Source organism: Arvicanthis niloticus, chromosome 19, assembly GCF_011762505.2.
Source record: "Arvicanthis niloticus isolate mArvNil1 chromosome 19, mArvNil1.pat.X, whole genome shotgun sequence".
Taxonomy (NCBI): Eukaryota; Metazoa; Chordata; class Mammalia; order Rodentia; family Muridae; genus Arvicanthis; species Arvicanthis niloticus.
Window position 1 is genome coordinate 11,779,878 of NC_047676.1, and position 15,423 is coordinate 11,795,300.

Consider the following 15,423-nt stretch of genomic DNA (forward strand, 5'->3'; position numbering starts at 1 on the left):
AAAAAGAGTGTTGTCTTCTATAGGTAGGGTTGTCTAGAAAACAGATTTTGTTTTTTGCACAATTTCTGCGGGAATGTAATCTGCATTAAAATAATCTGCAGCAACTGTGCTCGTGTGAGGCAGCCCGCTGCCTGTCCCAGTGACCTGGGGCAGGCTGGAGACAGAACTCCCATGTACAAGCTCCTCCCATGTACAAGCTCCTCCCATATACAAGCTCCTCCCACATGCAAGCCCCTCCCACACAAGCTCCTCCTACACGCAGGCTCCTCCTACATGCAAGCTCCTCCCACACAAAGCTCCTCCTACATATAAGCTCCTTTCACACACAGGCTCCCCCTACACACAAGCTCCTCCCACATACAAGCTTCAGAAATAATGGTTTCCTTATAGTCACTGCCTGCCAGCACAGCTTCCTGGCCCCCAGATAACTCCCTTGATAGGTACAAAATAATCCATGTTTTAAAGTCAGATGCAGAGGTGTAGTAAAGTAGGCTTAAACTGCCCTGAACCTCACTAATCTCTGATGAGCAGTAACTGCCTAATCTGTCTCTGCCCTTCCCTCCTTTAGAAATCTCCTCGCTGTTACCTGTTCTTCACACCGCAGCGAGCCTCCGGTGATATCTGTGATCCCACGGTCTCTAGCTTCAGACAGTGAAAGCCCATTCTGCTGGAGTCAGTCCTTCATGGGCTACTCATATTTGTATGACTCATTTTGCACATATGACCAAAGACTTCTGATCCCAGGGAGATAAATGTTCTGTCTATTGATTTGATTTCTTTTTACTTACTAAGCATGACAAAGACATTCATGTTGGCAGGTGCAGAAGGAGTGTGTGCTGCTACCTTAGATGGGAAGAACTTTGTTCAGAGCAGTTCATGCAAAGTGGCTTTCTTTCAAAGGTTTATTTTATTTTTTAACAGTGTGTGTGTTTGTGTGTGTGTGTGTGTGTGTGTGTGTGTGTGTCTGAGTGTGTATGTGAAAGAGAAGGGGCACTCTCGAGCATGCACTTGAGATATGTGCGCGCATACAAATGTACACTTAGTGCAGTTGCCTTTGGAGGACAGAGAGGATGCTGTATCCCCTGGAGCTGGAGTTACACTTGTGAATCACCCAGCATGGGTGCTGGGAACATAACTGGGATATTTGGGAAGTGTAGTATTGCTTTCACCTCTGAGACAGCTCTCCAGCCGCTAAACACTCTTCCCCTGAAGAAGAGTGTAAAACTATGAGTTAAAATCAAGAAATTTGTCATTTTTAAGTACTGTACCACCACCATCAAAAAAACCCTGTAGGGTCCAGAGAGTTCTCAGTAGGTAAATGTGCTTGCTGCAAATACTGCTAATCAGAGCTTTATCTCAAAACTCAGGTAGCACAAACAGAAAATAGATTCCTATAAGTTCCCTGTGTTTTCCACATACACACGAGGTGCACGTGTATTAAATAAATAAATAAATAAATGTAAAAAAAAGTAGGTCTACACCCATTAGAAAATATTATGAAAAACTATAGTCAACTCTAATATATTGAATACAGAGTGGTCACTAAATTAACTGATCACTGTATTGTCTTTACTTATAACTTAATGTTGTAGTGAAGACTGTAAATATATGACTTTACACTGACTCCATTTTTTTCTTATAGAGTCCTATTGAAGGGTCACCTTCCAATAGACAGCTGCCCCTACCTCCTTCATCAGCTCTCTGCATTACAGCCTGGTTAATGCCATATGACAAGTGTGGGACTTTAATGCACCATCAGGAACAGTGGTCTTACAGGTCTGCGTGTGTACAGTGGAGAAGGAATATGCATATGCAATCTTACTGCACTGTATCTTAAAGGGATCCTAATACTCTTGGACTCCTACTAGTTTTATGAATCATGCAGGGCTTTAGCTCACAGAGAGAGAGAAATGAAATGTTCCATGTGTGTCTCTGACATGTACTTTCTCTTTTTCTCACTGCACTTCGTATCAGTAGAGAGGAGGAGGGATCGATGGCCAGCATCGTATTAGCTGGGGTTCTGGGGTCCCAGGATGGCTGTAGCACCACACATTAGGCTCGCAGCCTGGTTTTGTTATTGCTCTGTTGTTTTCTCTTCCCTTTTTGAAACACAAAACTTAGAAGCAGTTTGGGGAAGGAGCAGGCTTTCTGCCTAGGGCCCCTGATCCTCACAGCAGAAACTTTACTGTGTGATGCCCCTGGCATCTGCTTTAGGCTGGGCTTTTCCTTCCATGTGGCTGGGGCACATGGACAAGATGAGGTAGAGAAGGTTTTATGAGAAGATGGGACCTCTCAGCAAGCTGGAGACTCAGTTTCCAGTCATGATGGATTCTCAGGACTGCAGAAGAGGGATAGGAGCTTACAACATTGGTTCTGTTGGTGAACTGTGGGCGGGCAAACACCTGAGTAGTAGTGGCAGCAGCAGTAGTTGCTCTTGTAGTAACAATAGTAGTAGTTGTTGTTGCTGCTGCTGTTGCTGTTGTATTTTAAGTAGAGTCTTGCTATATAGTCCTGGCAGGCCAGGTACTCAGCAAGTCTTCCAGGATCCTCCTGCCTCATCCTTCTGACTCAGTATCCTGAGTGCTAAGAAACAGATGTGTCCCACAGTTCCTTGATACCATTGGTAATATTTTTAAGAAGGTGAATTGTATGTGTTTACTCAGGTTGAGGTTAGTCTTAGGCAGAGATCTAGAGAACAAGGACAGGTGAGAGAGATTTGCAGACTACTGAAATCAACTGAGGGTTTTGGTACAAAGCCAAGAAGGCATTCTTTATCCTCCTCATGGCCTCAAGTGGAAGATGCCAAGAAGAAAGTCCAGAGTTGTCTTTGTGGCATCAGGCTTTTTGACAGATGTGCTGATAGGAGTGGACAACCACTCATGTCAAATGCTCTGAGGCCAGCGGGCAGCCTGGCTTAATCACTTGGTGTCACCCTCCGAAGGAGACTTTTCCAGTCAGATCTTTGAATTGCTGTCTAACCTGTTATGAACGTTTATGTCCGTATGAGACATCTTGGAGAGACGAACTCAGGCATCCTTGAACTCACGTTAACTATTTATCTTTCTTTGAGGACAGACTTGGTGCCACAACAGAAATATCTCCATTTATACTTTTATTATGTAAAACTGTGAGGTGATGCTTCTTATATGAAACTATGAATGAGAACATCTGAGTGTCACACAGATGGCAGTACTGTGTGTTTAATAAAAAAGTGAGCTGTGTTTCTGGTTCTCCACAGGGCCGTGCCCAGAATAACTCACTTAGCTTTGTTCAGGGGACAGTCAGACTGTGAAGGAAGCAGGCGTCTGGATGCACTTGGGCCGCTGTTCTAGTCACACAGCCCTGCCCCTCAGTTCTCTCACCCACCTCAGGAAGTCCGACGTGTTCAGGAGAGAGCTGATAGCAGAGGAACTCCAGGTCCTCTGCCACGGCAGCCGAGCGTGAGGGATGAAGTAGACTAGGGGAATGTCAGATAGGTTGTAGAAGTGTGGTCACAACTTCCAGGCTTGAAGATATTTTCCTGGCCGAGAGGAATTAAATTACACTTTGATGTACTGCAAACTGTTTCAGGATGACATTAGTCATTCTTTAAATTATTTACACAAACATTCCCCCCACTGCTGCCACCCTGGCACATTTGTAGCAGATAGTAGGCATTTTTAAAATGCCCTGGATGGAGGAGTGGCTTTCCCCAGTGTGTATAGCGGCCAAGCTGCTGAGGAGATTATTTGATTTGTCAGAGATATTGTAGAATAGAAAGAAAGGTGAAAAATTCCAAGTGTCAAGCTCTTACTTAGGATAGTACAGCATGCATGATGTCCAGATCACTGGAGTCACATAGTTGGTCCTACAGTCCCCTGGCTGTCCATCATGATTCATCTCTTGTCGCTGGCAGGTCATCACTGCCTGTAGCCTCATCCCACCTGTCCACAGGTGTGCAGCCCTTGGGCCGCAGTGCCCACGCGTTGCTTCCCCTCACACATGGAGCTGCCGTGACGCCTCCATGGGTTTCTCCCTTGTACCAACACTTGACACCTGCAGTGGTGACGTTTTGTGATACTGATTTTAGTTCTCTGTTCTGCTCTGCCCCACACGTGCCCTGTGATGTTCTCTCAGCACACCACACAAGGACAGAAGGTGCTCCTTGGGCAGCGCAATAGCTCAGTATATGAAAGCCCCTGCCGCTCCTGCAGGAGAAACCCTGTTCCAGTCCCCAACACTTCAGTGAAAATCCCAGTGCTCTAGGCAGGGATGGGAGGAGGGTCACTGGGGCTTGCATGGCTCCAGACTAAGAGAAAAACCCTGCTACAAGGGAATAAGGTGGAAAGTGATGGAACTGGCATCTGAAGTCCTTCGGCTTTTGCACATACACAGGGGCATGCTCACCCATACACAAGTGCACATACATTATAGACAGAGAGGGGACACAAACTATAATCCCTACATCAAAACACCAGGCATGTGTGTGCTCAGCATGCCGTTGGTCACTTCTGGCAGAGGAGTTTCCTATAGGTGGTGGGAACGGTTCCCTTTCCAGCCTGCTCCTTGCGCCTCAACTAGAATCATGTGTTGTGTGCATAGTAGTTGCTCTACTGTGTTTGCACCTGCGGGCTGCCATTGAAACCACTCGCTTCTGCTCGGAACTTGGCAGCAGCAGCAGCAGCTCTAGGGAGCTGGGACTGGTACTTCTCACTCTGTCTCTGCAGTGTGCACAGCTCCACTGTGCTGAGTGAGTCCCCCGTCTGCTGAGGGCGGGGACACGGGTCTCAGTGGCAGTAGCTTCTGTGTGTGGAGCCCTGGCTGTAAGCGAGTACGCTTGCTCGTCCGTGTGCCTGTCTTACTCTTTCTCAAACTGGCTTTGCGGACTGTGAAGGTTTAGTCAGTAAAGTTACTCCATTTCATAGATAGAACTACAGGTAAAGAACCCAAGGACTTTGCCAAGGATAAGGCCTGTCAGGTGGTGTTCATGCAGACCAGTCTCCATGTTGACACCGACAACAGTTTTTATGACCTCCCCTGGAGCGCAGAGATTGCTGTTGAGTCTCTTCCAAGTCTCAGGACTCACTTAGCTGCCTACAGCGCCGTCCTTTCCAGAACCACCAGCTCATACAGAAATTCCCTCCCTGAGTGATGAAGAGAGGACCCTCTTCTTGAGATGAGATGTTACAGGGGCTTTCCACTAGGAGAGTGTAAGGCCAAGGCCTGTGGGTAAAGAAGTGGAGTCAGATTGTTTCTGAGGAGAGAAGGGATCCTTGCATATCTTTGTCTCAGAGCTCTTCTCCACGATGTACCATTTACAAAGACCATCATTCCCTTTGCATCTTGGTTCATGGCCATGCCTCTGCATGCACACAGCCCAGCTATGGGCAGTTTTCTGCAGAACATCCACCCCAGCTTACACATCTTTTGAGGACTCTTTGAATATTAGACTGAAGGCCTGGCCATGCCTTTTAAGGCCTCTTGGGGGCAGTGTTGCCTACGCCTGTGTCTTGACAGGTCTAGGGTTCTTAAAAACTGAACCCAGGTTGCAGTGAATTTGCACAGAACATATCTCTTGCTGTTGGATAAAGATGGATTTTTTTTCACTGTAGATTTACCAGTTTGCACAGAAGGCCATTACTTTTCCATCCTTCGGAAACTTTGACTTAAGACTTTCACAAACATCCTAGAGAGTTAGAATGTCTTTGTTCAGAGGTAGGTACTTTAGGCACTGTATGTTGTGTCATTTTAAAAGCCTAAAAATGAACTAAGCTTAACACAGACTGCAGTAATGTATGCATCAGTCCATCCTCAGTTGATGTCACAAAGGGCCTTTCTCTAAGACTCTTCTTCAGATGAGTAAGACTATTTCAGGCCTTTGACATCATGCTTTTTATATATAGCCGCAGTCCAGTACCTCGGCCCCTGTTTCCTTGGCATCTGCGCCATCCCAGCGTCACTTCCTGCAGTCCTCTGTGTGGCTTTATCTCTGTGGACTTCACTGGCAAGCAGGTGGGGGAGCACACCGCAGCAGTGACTGGAGTCCGAATGGCCAGGATGTGAAGGGGAAATGCTTGTGGTGTGTGTGTGTGTGTGTGTGTGTGTGTGTGTGTGAGCTCTGCCAGGTGGAAGGGCAAAATCTGACCCCTAAATATTCCTGGCACTTCCCCTAGAATTCAGAGGAAGCGATTTCTATAAAATCCAACATATTTCCCCTTAGACCCTTTCCTCTAACTATAGCATCTTGTACTATTTTAGGGTAAAGGGATTTAAATGTTAAGTTTGCCAAACTAAGTGACTAGTTTGGATCATTGAGAAGCCTAGATGCGTTTTGAAAGGTACTTAGAGAAGATGTAAAACTTTCTGTATTGTCTTATTATGAGGTTTTCTTAGAAGAAAGGCAGCAACAGTCACTGATTTACTGATTTATTCTCTCCGTATATATAATCTCATCGACTCTATTAGACAGCCCTGAACAGGCATTCATATTAACCCATGACACATAAGTGAAACTGAGTGCTAGACCAGGCGAGCAAAGGCTAGCACTTCTGCCCAGCAAGGTCTCATCGAGTTTGAGCCCAGGCAGGCTGTCATAGACGAGTCCAGTCACATGGGGCAGGAGCATTAACTCCTCTGTCACGGTGCTGTTGCCTGCATGCATACCTCTGTGCAGTACCTCAGGGAAGCCCCTGAGGCTGTCTCTGGTTAGCTCTTTAGCAATGTATGAAGATTGTTTAAGTGCTTTGTAACTTACCTTCAGTAGCATTTGTCCAGACAAGAGGAATTTGGCAGATGCCTCCTCCCAAATAGACACCCCACTCCCTCCTCATCCCACAAGTGCCATTCTTGAGTCCAGCGACTGTGAAGGTCGGGAGAGAGCTGTCAGCCCCTCCCCAGACCAGACCAGGTGCCCTGGGATCAACACCTCTGTGCAGGAGGGATGCTGACCAAGGTAAAGGAGTGGGCTTGGCAGCGTGGTGGGCCGTTCCATTCAGTCATGTAGCAGCCTTGCTGGGACAGCTTGAGCAACGCTCACGAGCTCAAGCAGAGACTGCTGAGATTTTAGGAGACGTGATGTAAATGATCTTTATTTCCATTGCTTTTGAACAGAATCGGTATAGATGCAAAGAAACACATTGTTAATAAATATCTATGTTGGGAGGGTGGAGGGCTATGGCAGTGCCATGATCAAGTGTATCTGTCATTGGAAGCAAGTGCGTGAGACCTGTGTGTAGCCACCCACCTTGCACCGCCACCGGTCTGGTGGAAGGCAGGCTGCTCACTTAAGAAGTCCACTGACTTGGTCATCACAGAAGGTTAAATATGTTGACTCCTTCAGTAGAATAGTGCAATCCACTTTGCTAAGTGGCTGGTTATTGCTTGGAGCAGCATTGGAGCAGCATATACTCTCTGTTTCTTTGAGAAGAACCCTATCTTTTCTGTTACATGAATCCATCCTATGTTAGTTACAGAGAGCTTAGCTTGTGGCGCATACCTGTCTGCACAGATGCTCCACTGCATCTTCCTTCATCTGTTGTCTTGGTAACTCCTCCGTGAGCACTGTGATTCTTTATGTCCTGTCCCACTAAACTGGAGTGTAGAGAAATTAGCTGATCTATGTGGACCACAGAGCTATACTTTGCTAAAGAGTTTCTCCAGCCCAGGTGGCCTTACTCCAAACCTTACTACTAAACAGTGCCACCGCGGTACTGCTATGCACTGGAGTGCTAGTGTGTGATTCAGGTGGTACCGCTGTGGTACTGTTGTCCAGTTCCACTAGGGTGATTGCAACCCCCTAGGGTGCTGTACAGTGGTATCTAGAATTATAGGGCAGTATAACCTATGGCAGCTAACTAAGTATGGCTTCCATGGGGAATCTCAGAGCCAGCTGGGGGATCTTCAGGATCTTGACGCTCTTGTCTCTTTCATCATTTGTAAGTGCAGCCAGTGTGCTGGCAAGCAGGGAGAGAATGCAGAAACAAACGAACGTGCAGTTGAGGTCCTTACTGGCAGTAGACCGCCAAGGATGGCGTAGGGCGTCAGGAAGGCTTTGCTAGGTTCCTTCACCTGGGGTCCTTTCCCCATAATCTACAGGATGAGTCAAGTGCCTTCATCTAAGACTGTGTAAATAAAATTCTTGTGGCATGAAACTTGACAGTGTGCACAGACAGACAGTGCGAGAAAAGTTAGCAGATATTTAACATCTTTAGTAAAATTAACTTGTAGCACTATAGGTAACTTGGCTAAGGAATAAGCACTTTTCTTGTATAAAATGGCCTACCACGTTCAGAATATCTATTGATATGCAAGTAACAGGAAGAACATATTTTATATATGTAGTACTTACCATCCAATGAGCAGGCACAGAGTTGATGTTCTAAGCTCTTCTGTATTGGAAAATATAGAAATGGAATTCGGGTTCTAAATCCCACTTGGGAGGAGCCAAGGCCTACTGTTAACACACTGCGTGACAGCGGCTGGCTCATCTCAGGAGCACAAGTCTCCATCACACAGGTGACCCGAAGCACTGTCTGAGTTGGGGTTTTATAGTGAAGTGTAATACCTCTGTTGAAGTTGAAGTAGGAGCCTCCATGCTCCCTGGCGGATGCTCCTGTTGTCTGAGTGACTCGTGTTCTCACAGCACTCAGACCGAGCCTCTGCAGAAGGGCAGCCTGCCTTCTCTTCCCTTTCCTTCTCCCCCTGGTGACAGCCTCTTCCGCTGCACTGCCTGTTTATTTTTGCTCCACACTGCAGCGGCTTGTTGCTTTTTCTGTGCATGTGTCCCACTAGTTGCTGGACTCTCCAGGATGCTCTCTCCTCTCTTCCCTCCCCCTTCTTCCTTCCTTCCTCCTCTCTCGGGCAGCAGCCCACCACCATCCTCTTCCCCATGTGAGTGGTCGGTTGGGTCTCTGCAGCACTCGCTCACTGTGCCCTCTCCTGTCCGCAGCTGTGGACATGGCTGGAGGAGCTACAGAAGGAGTTGCTGGACGACGTGTATGCCGAGTCGGTGGAGGCTGTCCAGGACCTCATCAAGCGGTTCGGCCAGCAGCAGCAGACCACCCTGCAGGTGACAGTCAACGTGATCAAGGAAGGGGAGGACCTCATCCAGCAGCTGAGGTGGGCCTCAGCCTCCCATCCCCCCACCCCACCTAGCCCCTCACAGACCCAGAGCTGCACAGTGGGTTCCTGCCTTTATCAGTCCTTGAACAAATAGCCCCAGTGTCCTCTCCAGAAGGCTGGGGAGAGTTTTCTCTAACCCCACCCCCCAAGCGCTCCTAGTTTTTCAGCTGCATAATTATTTGTCTTAACAACTGTCGGAGTTTAACTTTTGTTAGCATTTCTTCAACATCACCTTACTAAAACTTCTTCAGAAAGGGATGAGGTTGAATCTCTTTTAAGATCACTTTCTGGTGTCCGGGACCTGCCTGGAGGTGTCAGAGCGACATCCCTCATCCCTCAGTGTTCCTCTGGGCAGGAGGCAGGGCCAGCTTGCCTTTGTTTCCTTTGGAGGCAGATTTTGAAAGTTCCTTTTATTGAGTCATGGGTGACACTTAAGGTCAGCCCCCTGCTCCGGACTCATACATCACTCGGGACAGCTGAAGAAGAGTCACTGGCTCAATAGCCTTATGTGATGTCCCTTCGCCAAGAGAGGGACACGATACTTAGTAAGGGTTTCACTGATTGCGTTAGAAGTTAACTTCTCGGGAGGAGGACCACCGCTGCAGTGACTGGGTACCAGCTCTTCTCTCTACTTAAGGCTCTCCAATGTGGTTTTCTGTGGTAGTTGACCTCTGTGAGAGAGCCATGGAGAGCACAGCAGTGACTGCAGCCTCAGGCTTGCTGGGAACAGGCTGCCCAGAGGAGGGGGCTGGGGGTGTTTTGCTAGAGGACAGCGTCTTCCCTTTTCTGAGACAAAGTCCAGCTTCCTGCCGGCCTTCTTCCCCTGAAGATTTGCGTTGCCGGATCTGGGGTCTAACAATGTGAGACTTTCTCATTCAATTCCTGTTTGTCTCATCGAGGTCCCGTCTCCTTCTCCACCCGCACAGGGACTCTGCCATCTCCAGTAACAAGACCCCGCACAACAGCTCCATCAACCACATCGAGACGGTGCTGCAGCAGCTGGACGAGGCTCAGTCCCAGATGGAGGAGCTCTTCCAGGAACGCAAGATCAAGCTGGAGCTCTTCCTGCAGCTCCGCATCTTCGAGCGGGACGCCATTGATGTAAGTGGCCAGCCCCTGCCTTGGGGCCCTGCCCTGGTTTCTGTCCTGTGCCCTCCACTCCTGAGCCTCTACCAAGCAAGGAGAGGGGTAGAGACAGGAGGAAGGCCCCAGAAGCACTGACTTTTCCGTGGCCATTGAGAAGGCCCAATGGTCAGCTCTGCAGTCTGTGTGGGAGACTAGGGGGATGGTGCAGGGAGAAGAGCAGGAGGACAATTCGGGCAGCAGGAGGAGAGGGCGTGGAGCACCAGGGGCAGGGGAAGCTCCTGGGCCAAAGGAAGTGGCAGGTGGCAAGACAGACAGGCTGGAGCCAAGATGCAGAGACGAAGAACAGGCCTCCCTGACAGGGAGTCAGCCGTTGCCCTCCCCACAGGCAGATCAGTCAGTCCTGCTTGAACAGTGCAGGTGACACTGCACTCGCCTCTTGCAGAAGGAGAGAGAGCAGCCTGTGAAGGTGGGAGCCTCTTCCTCCCCTCACAAGTCCCTTCGTTTTCTCTCTGAATAAAGGGACTGATCGTAGCTCTTGTATTTTAAGGAATAGAAATCAACTCCCACGATAGCGCCCTCTGGATTTTCTATCATTTCTACCAAAAGCGTACTTTTATATTGGATGTATAGAGAGAAGAAAGACACACACACTTCTTTTATCTTTATTCAGCAAAAAGGGGGTGGCTCCATGCTCTGCAGAGAAAGATCTTTCCTAAAGCTTGATGTCATGGAGCAGAGTAAGTCTGAATAAATGAGAGTGAACTGTCAGAAGAACTTCATAAAAACTTCATAGCTGCCTCAGGCCCATGCCCTGGTTCCTGGCAGTCAGGATTAGCACATGAGTCTTCACTCGGGACCCCTGGACTGCCAAGGTCTAGCCTGTGACTGTATGAGTCTGTCTCATCGAGCACCTCTGGACCACTCAGGTCTAGCCTGTGATTGCAGGGGTCTGTCTCACTCAGCACCTTTGGACCATTCTGGTCTAGCCTGTACTCTGGGGGGGGTGGTTCTGTCTCACTCCACACCTCTGGACTGCTCAGGTCTATCCTGTGTCTGCAGGGATCTTCCAGTGCACTATCGTGGGATTCGCTCACTGCCTCCCCTGGTTTTGAGTTCATCCGCAGTGCCTGTTGAGTACGCAGACTGGCTAGGCCCCGAGGTGCCACCAGAGGCTTGGGAATTGGTACAGAGGAGGCAAGGGCCCACACAGACTGCCCTTGGTCCTCTTAGCTCTAGGAAGACCCTGTGTGAGCAGCTCCTGGCCTGCCCGTCAGCCTCGCCTTGCATGGCGGCTATGGAGAGGGCTGAGTCCTCCATCCAGCACGCGCTTCCAGCTGGCTGCTTGTCCAAGCTCCAGCTCTGTTTTCCACAAAAGAAACTTTTCTCTACGCTTCTTATTGTTATCCTCAGTTAACAAGAAGTGTGTCAGTCCCCCCATGCTTGCAGAGGCTGTCAGCCTGCTCCAGTGCTCTCCAAGACTTGACCTTCAGGTCCCTGTGGAGACACACAGATGACAAGTCTTCACAGTGGAGACCCACTGGCCTGGGCCTGCCTGGGGCTCACGGCAACTATAAACAGAACAAGTCCGTTTTCTTCAGGTTTCAAGTGATGCACTGTTCTGAAACTTAGGTGCCTGTTGAATATTTTTAGATACAAGACAGAGCAAGCAGGAGATTAGTTGAAGATTCTCCCCCAGAACCTTTTCGTAGTTGAAAAAGGTTTTTATTTTGTTTGTCTTTATGCTACTTAGTTGTAAATTAATCTTAAAACCTGATCAGGAAACACAGACATGTTCTTTCCGTGCATGGAAACTACAGAGCAGGCGTATTAGGGAAGCCTGTAGGTCAGCAGCCGCCGCAGACAGTCAGTTGTGCAGACTTACAGCCTTTAGTGTGGAAGAAAATGTCCTTCCCTGTCTTCGAAGTCCAGGATAGTAAAGATAAGCAGGTAGAGTCCACTCATCAAACATCCGTGTGTGTCATCACTGCTAATCCGATTCACCCTCGCACCCGATGTTCCTCATCCCTGGGGTCTGAAAACACAGGTGTGAAAGAAACTTCCCACGAGAAGACATTAAGGGAGAACGCGTGGTCATTTTTCCCTTCTAAACATCATGTTCCCGGGCTGCAGATGGGGCTCCTTGCCAGAGCACTTACAAGGATGCACAAGGCTAGATCTAGGCCTGATTTCAAGATCCCCCAAAATATCATCTCTTTTTCTCATTTACTCCATGGCTTATATATCTGATCCATTAACATTATTTCTCATTATTGATTTTATGAAGAAGTACAATTAAAAATGTTAATACACATTGCATGCAAATTCCATTAACAAAAGAGTAAATTGGGAAGATCCATCCTGTAGGCGTTCTGAAACCCCGTCTTCTCCCTAGACTCTGCAAGCATTGTCCCGTGCTCAGACTTCCATACCAACTCGGTTCGTGTTCATGAATGTGAACGTGAATGAAGGTGGAAAGGCTAGCCCACTGAAGTAGACAGTGCGCGTTCTTTCTCAAGGATGTCTTCTTCTGGACTTTGTGACTTAAAATCAGGTTATGCGAGCCTTCAAAGCTATACAAAAACAGAGAGCAGCACGGTGAAGCGTCTATGTGGAAGTCCCCGAAATACCAAGACCATGTTTCTTTGCTGGTTTCCTTCATTGAATGTTGTGCCAGTGTATTTCAGAGACCTTGCTTGTCCATCATTCCTCTCCTAATGGTGTCTGCACCGTAAGGCCATGTCTCACACTCACTCGGAGCACCAAACACCTCACCTGTACTCTCCTAGTAGCGTGTGCTCAGGTTTACACAGCTGCCTCTATTAGGACATAGAGTCAATGCCTGCATTTGGTGGCCAGCCTCTTAGTGTAGGCTCATCTCTTCCTCCTCGGTGCTCTAACTGTGTATTCCATGACTTCTGACTGTCATGGCTCACTTGTCAAAGAAGCTTTCTCCCTTGACTCTTAGTTACTCTTTTTCTCTGGTACTTCCTGTAAACATAGAACTCAGATGGAAAACCTGCTTTGGTCGGATTCTGGTTTGATACAGGAATGTTCTAGAGGTGGTTCTTCATGGTGCCACTCATGAGGAGCCATGTCCTGCTGCCCCAAGTCTGTAGGTGTGTTCAAGTGCTGGCATCATCATGGCTGGTTGATCCCCTCCTGGCCTCTGCCACGTTGGTTCGCCAGGCCCATGATGGTTGGCCGCTGACTCACACGGTGAGATGTGGCGCCTGTGCTTAGGTGCTGCTCTTGCATAGATGCTTTCCTCCCTCAGATCATCTCGGACCTTGAGTCTTGGAATGACGAGCTTTCGCAGCAAATGAATGACTTCGATACAGAGGATCTGACGGTCGCCGAGCAACGCCTGCAGCACCACGCAGACAAAGCCCTGACCATGAATAACTTGACTTTCGACGTCATCCACCAAGGACAGGATCTTCTGCAGTACGTCAACGAGGTCCAGGCCTCGGGTAAGAAAGGCCTTCACCTGTGAGGACCCTGGTCTCTCTGCGTCACCACGGGACTCGGGTGACTCTGAATGCCACAGCTTCTATAATGAGCAATTACCTGCCAACGTGGGTTCTCTCAGAGGAAGCGCTCTTCACTTTATTTCACACTGGCTTAACTTTATGCTCAGGAAACTTATCCTTAAATCATTTGTTTATAGAAATGTTTAATAAGAACTTTGGAAAACTTGGTTGCATTTGTGAGTGAAACATAAAAACTCATGAAAGTGTTTATTTAGTTTCAGTGTCCAGCAGATGTCACTGTAAGCCCTGTATGTAAATGTAATATCCAGTACTTACCCGGCAACATCCTGCTTGCATTAGCCGCTTTACACAGAGTAAATTAAATAGTTCCTGAAGGCTGAGCCACTCGCTCATTTGTAAAGCTGCTACTCCGTCACTAAGTCCTGGAGGGTCCTCTGTGCACCCTTTCACACCCTGGTGTGCTGGATATATGTATAGAAGCATCGATGCTGGCCTGAGTCTCTCTGAACTTGGCTGCTAGCGCAGGTGGCCCTCTGTGGGCAAGTGTTCACAAGCCACACTGGGTAGTGCATCAGGTAGGAGAAGTTGACCGGGGTGAGTTGAACACAGGTCGCCCACCACTGTTCACAGGTGTGGAGCTGCTTTGTGACAGAGATGTGGACATGGCCACTCGGGTTCAGGACCTCCTGGAGTTTCTTCATGAAAAGCAGCAGGAGCTGGACCTAGCAGCCGAGCAGCATCGGAAACACTTGGAGCAGTGTGTGCAGTTGCGCCACCTGCAGGCGGAAGTGAAGCAGGTGCGTGACACTGAGGAATGATGACAGGTCGCCTCAGGGAGAATTTACCATGTCCTGCTGTATAAGGTTGTTCTTGCCCCTGGACAGCATCCCATGGTAAAAATGGAGCCCACCCCTCCCTGGATGGCCAGCTGGAGCGGAAGAGCTGGCCGCTCAGCAGCCGCAGCTCTTGAGCGTGTTGTCCGCACGTTTCTTTTCCTATTTGGCCGTCCCTTACTTAAAGCACATTGCTTCCTAGGCTAAGGAACTGCATGATTTTCCCCCTAAACGTTTATTAATCTGGACAGAGCCACAGACTGCAAGTTTGGGCTTTTCTTGAGTTAGCTGTATACTACATAGAATGCCACATTTGAGACAAAGCTAAAACAGAAATGGATTAAATGCCCTAGGGTCATATGTAGATGTCACGCTGCATCCCATGGTGGCGATAAAGGGGCATTCCCTGGTGAAAGGTCTGAGTGGAGGAGTAAGGCTGTTGTATTCTATCCATGGCACAGAAAGCCCGTTGGCCTCATCGAAGGAAGTGCCTCAGCCACAGGTCATGTTCACGGAGAGCATAGCGCATGCTCCTGGCTCCACAGGTGTCAGCGGAGCCTGCCACTCTCTTGTGTTTCATTCGTGTCACTAGTATTGTACATTTAAAGGAGACACAGCGTTGTAACCTGTGAGTGTTTCTTCTTGCCTCAAGAAAAACCACTTATTTAAGGACTGATGTAGCTATGCGCCTTACAAACTGTCTTTGCTTAGACCATAAGGACGGCTTTCAGAAGCTGCTCTACCCCTGTAATGATTCGGCAGTGGTGTTTACCCATCCCAGGGCCCTGATACACCAGGCTGACAACGTGGGTAGTGTCTTAGTTAGGGTTACCATTGCTGTGAAGAAACACCATGACCAAAAGTAACTTGAGGAAGAAAGGGTTTATCTCACTCACAGTGCCATAGAACAGCTC

The 15,423-nt window shown here is 48.4% G+C and overlaps 1 protein-coding gene across 3 annotated transcripts in view; it reads left to right on the forward strand.

Moving 5' to 3' along the window:
- Trio (trio Rho guanine nucleotide exchange factor) overlaps positions 1-15,423 on the forward strand; it is a 289,368-nt gene that overhangs the window by 159,070 nt on the left and 114,875 nt on the right. For all 3 annotated transcript variants that reach the window (XM_034523627.2, XM_076916395.1, XM_076916394.1), the window contains exons 12-15: positions 8,927-9,096; positions 10,026-10,200; positions 13,460-13,655; positions 14,307-14,473. In XM_034523627.2, the coding sequence (XP_034379518.2) occupies positions 8,927-9,096; positions 10,026-10,200; positions 13,460-13,655; positions 14,307-14,473 (708 nt within the window). The remainder of the gene's footprint in view (positions 1-8,926; positions 9,097-10,025; positions 10,201-13,459; positions 13,656-14,306; positions 14,474-15,423) is intronic.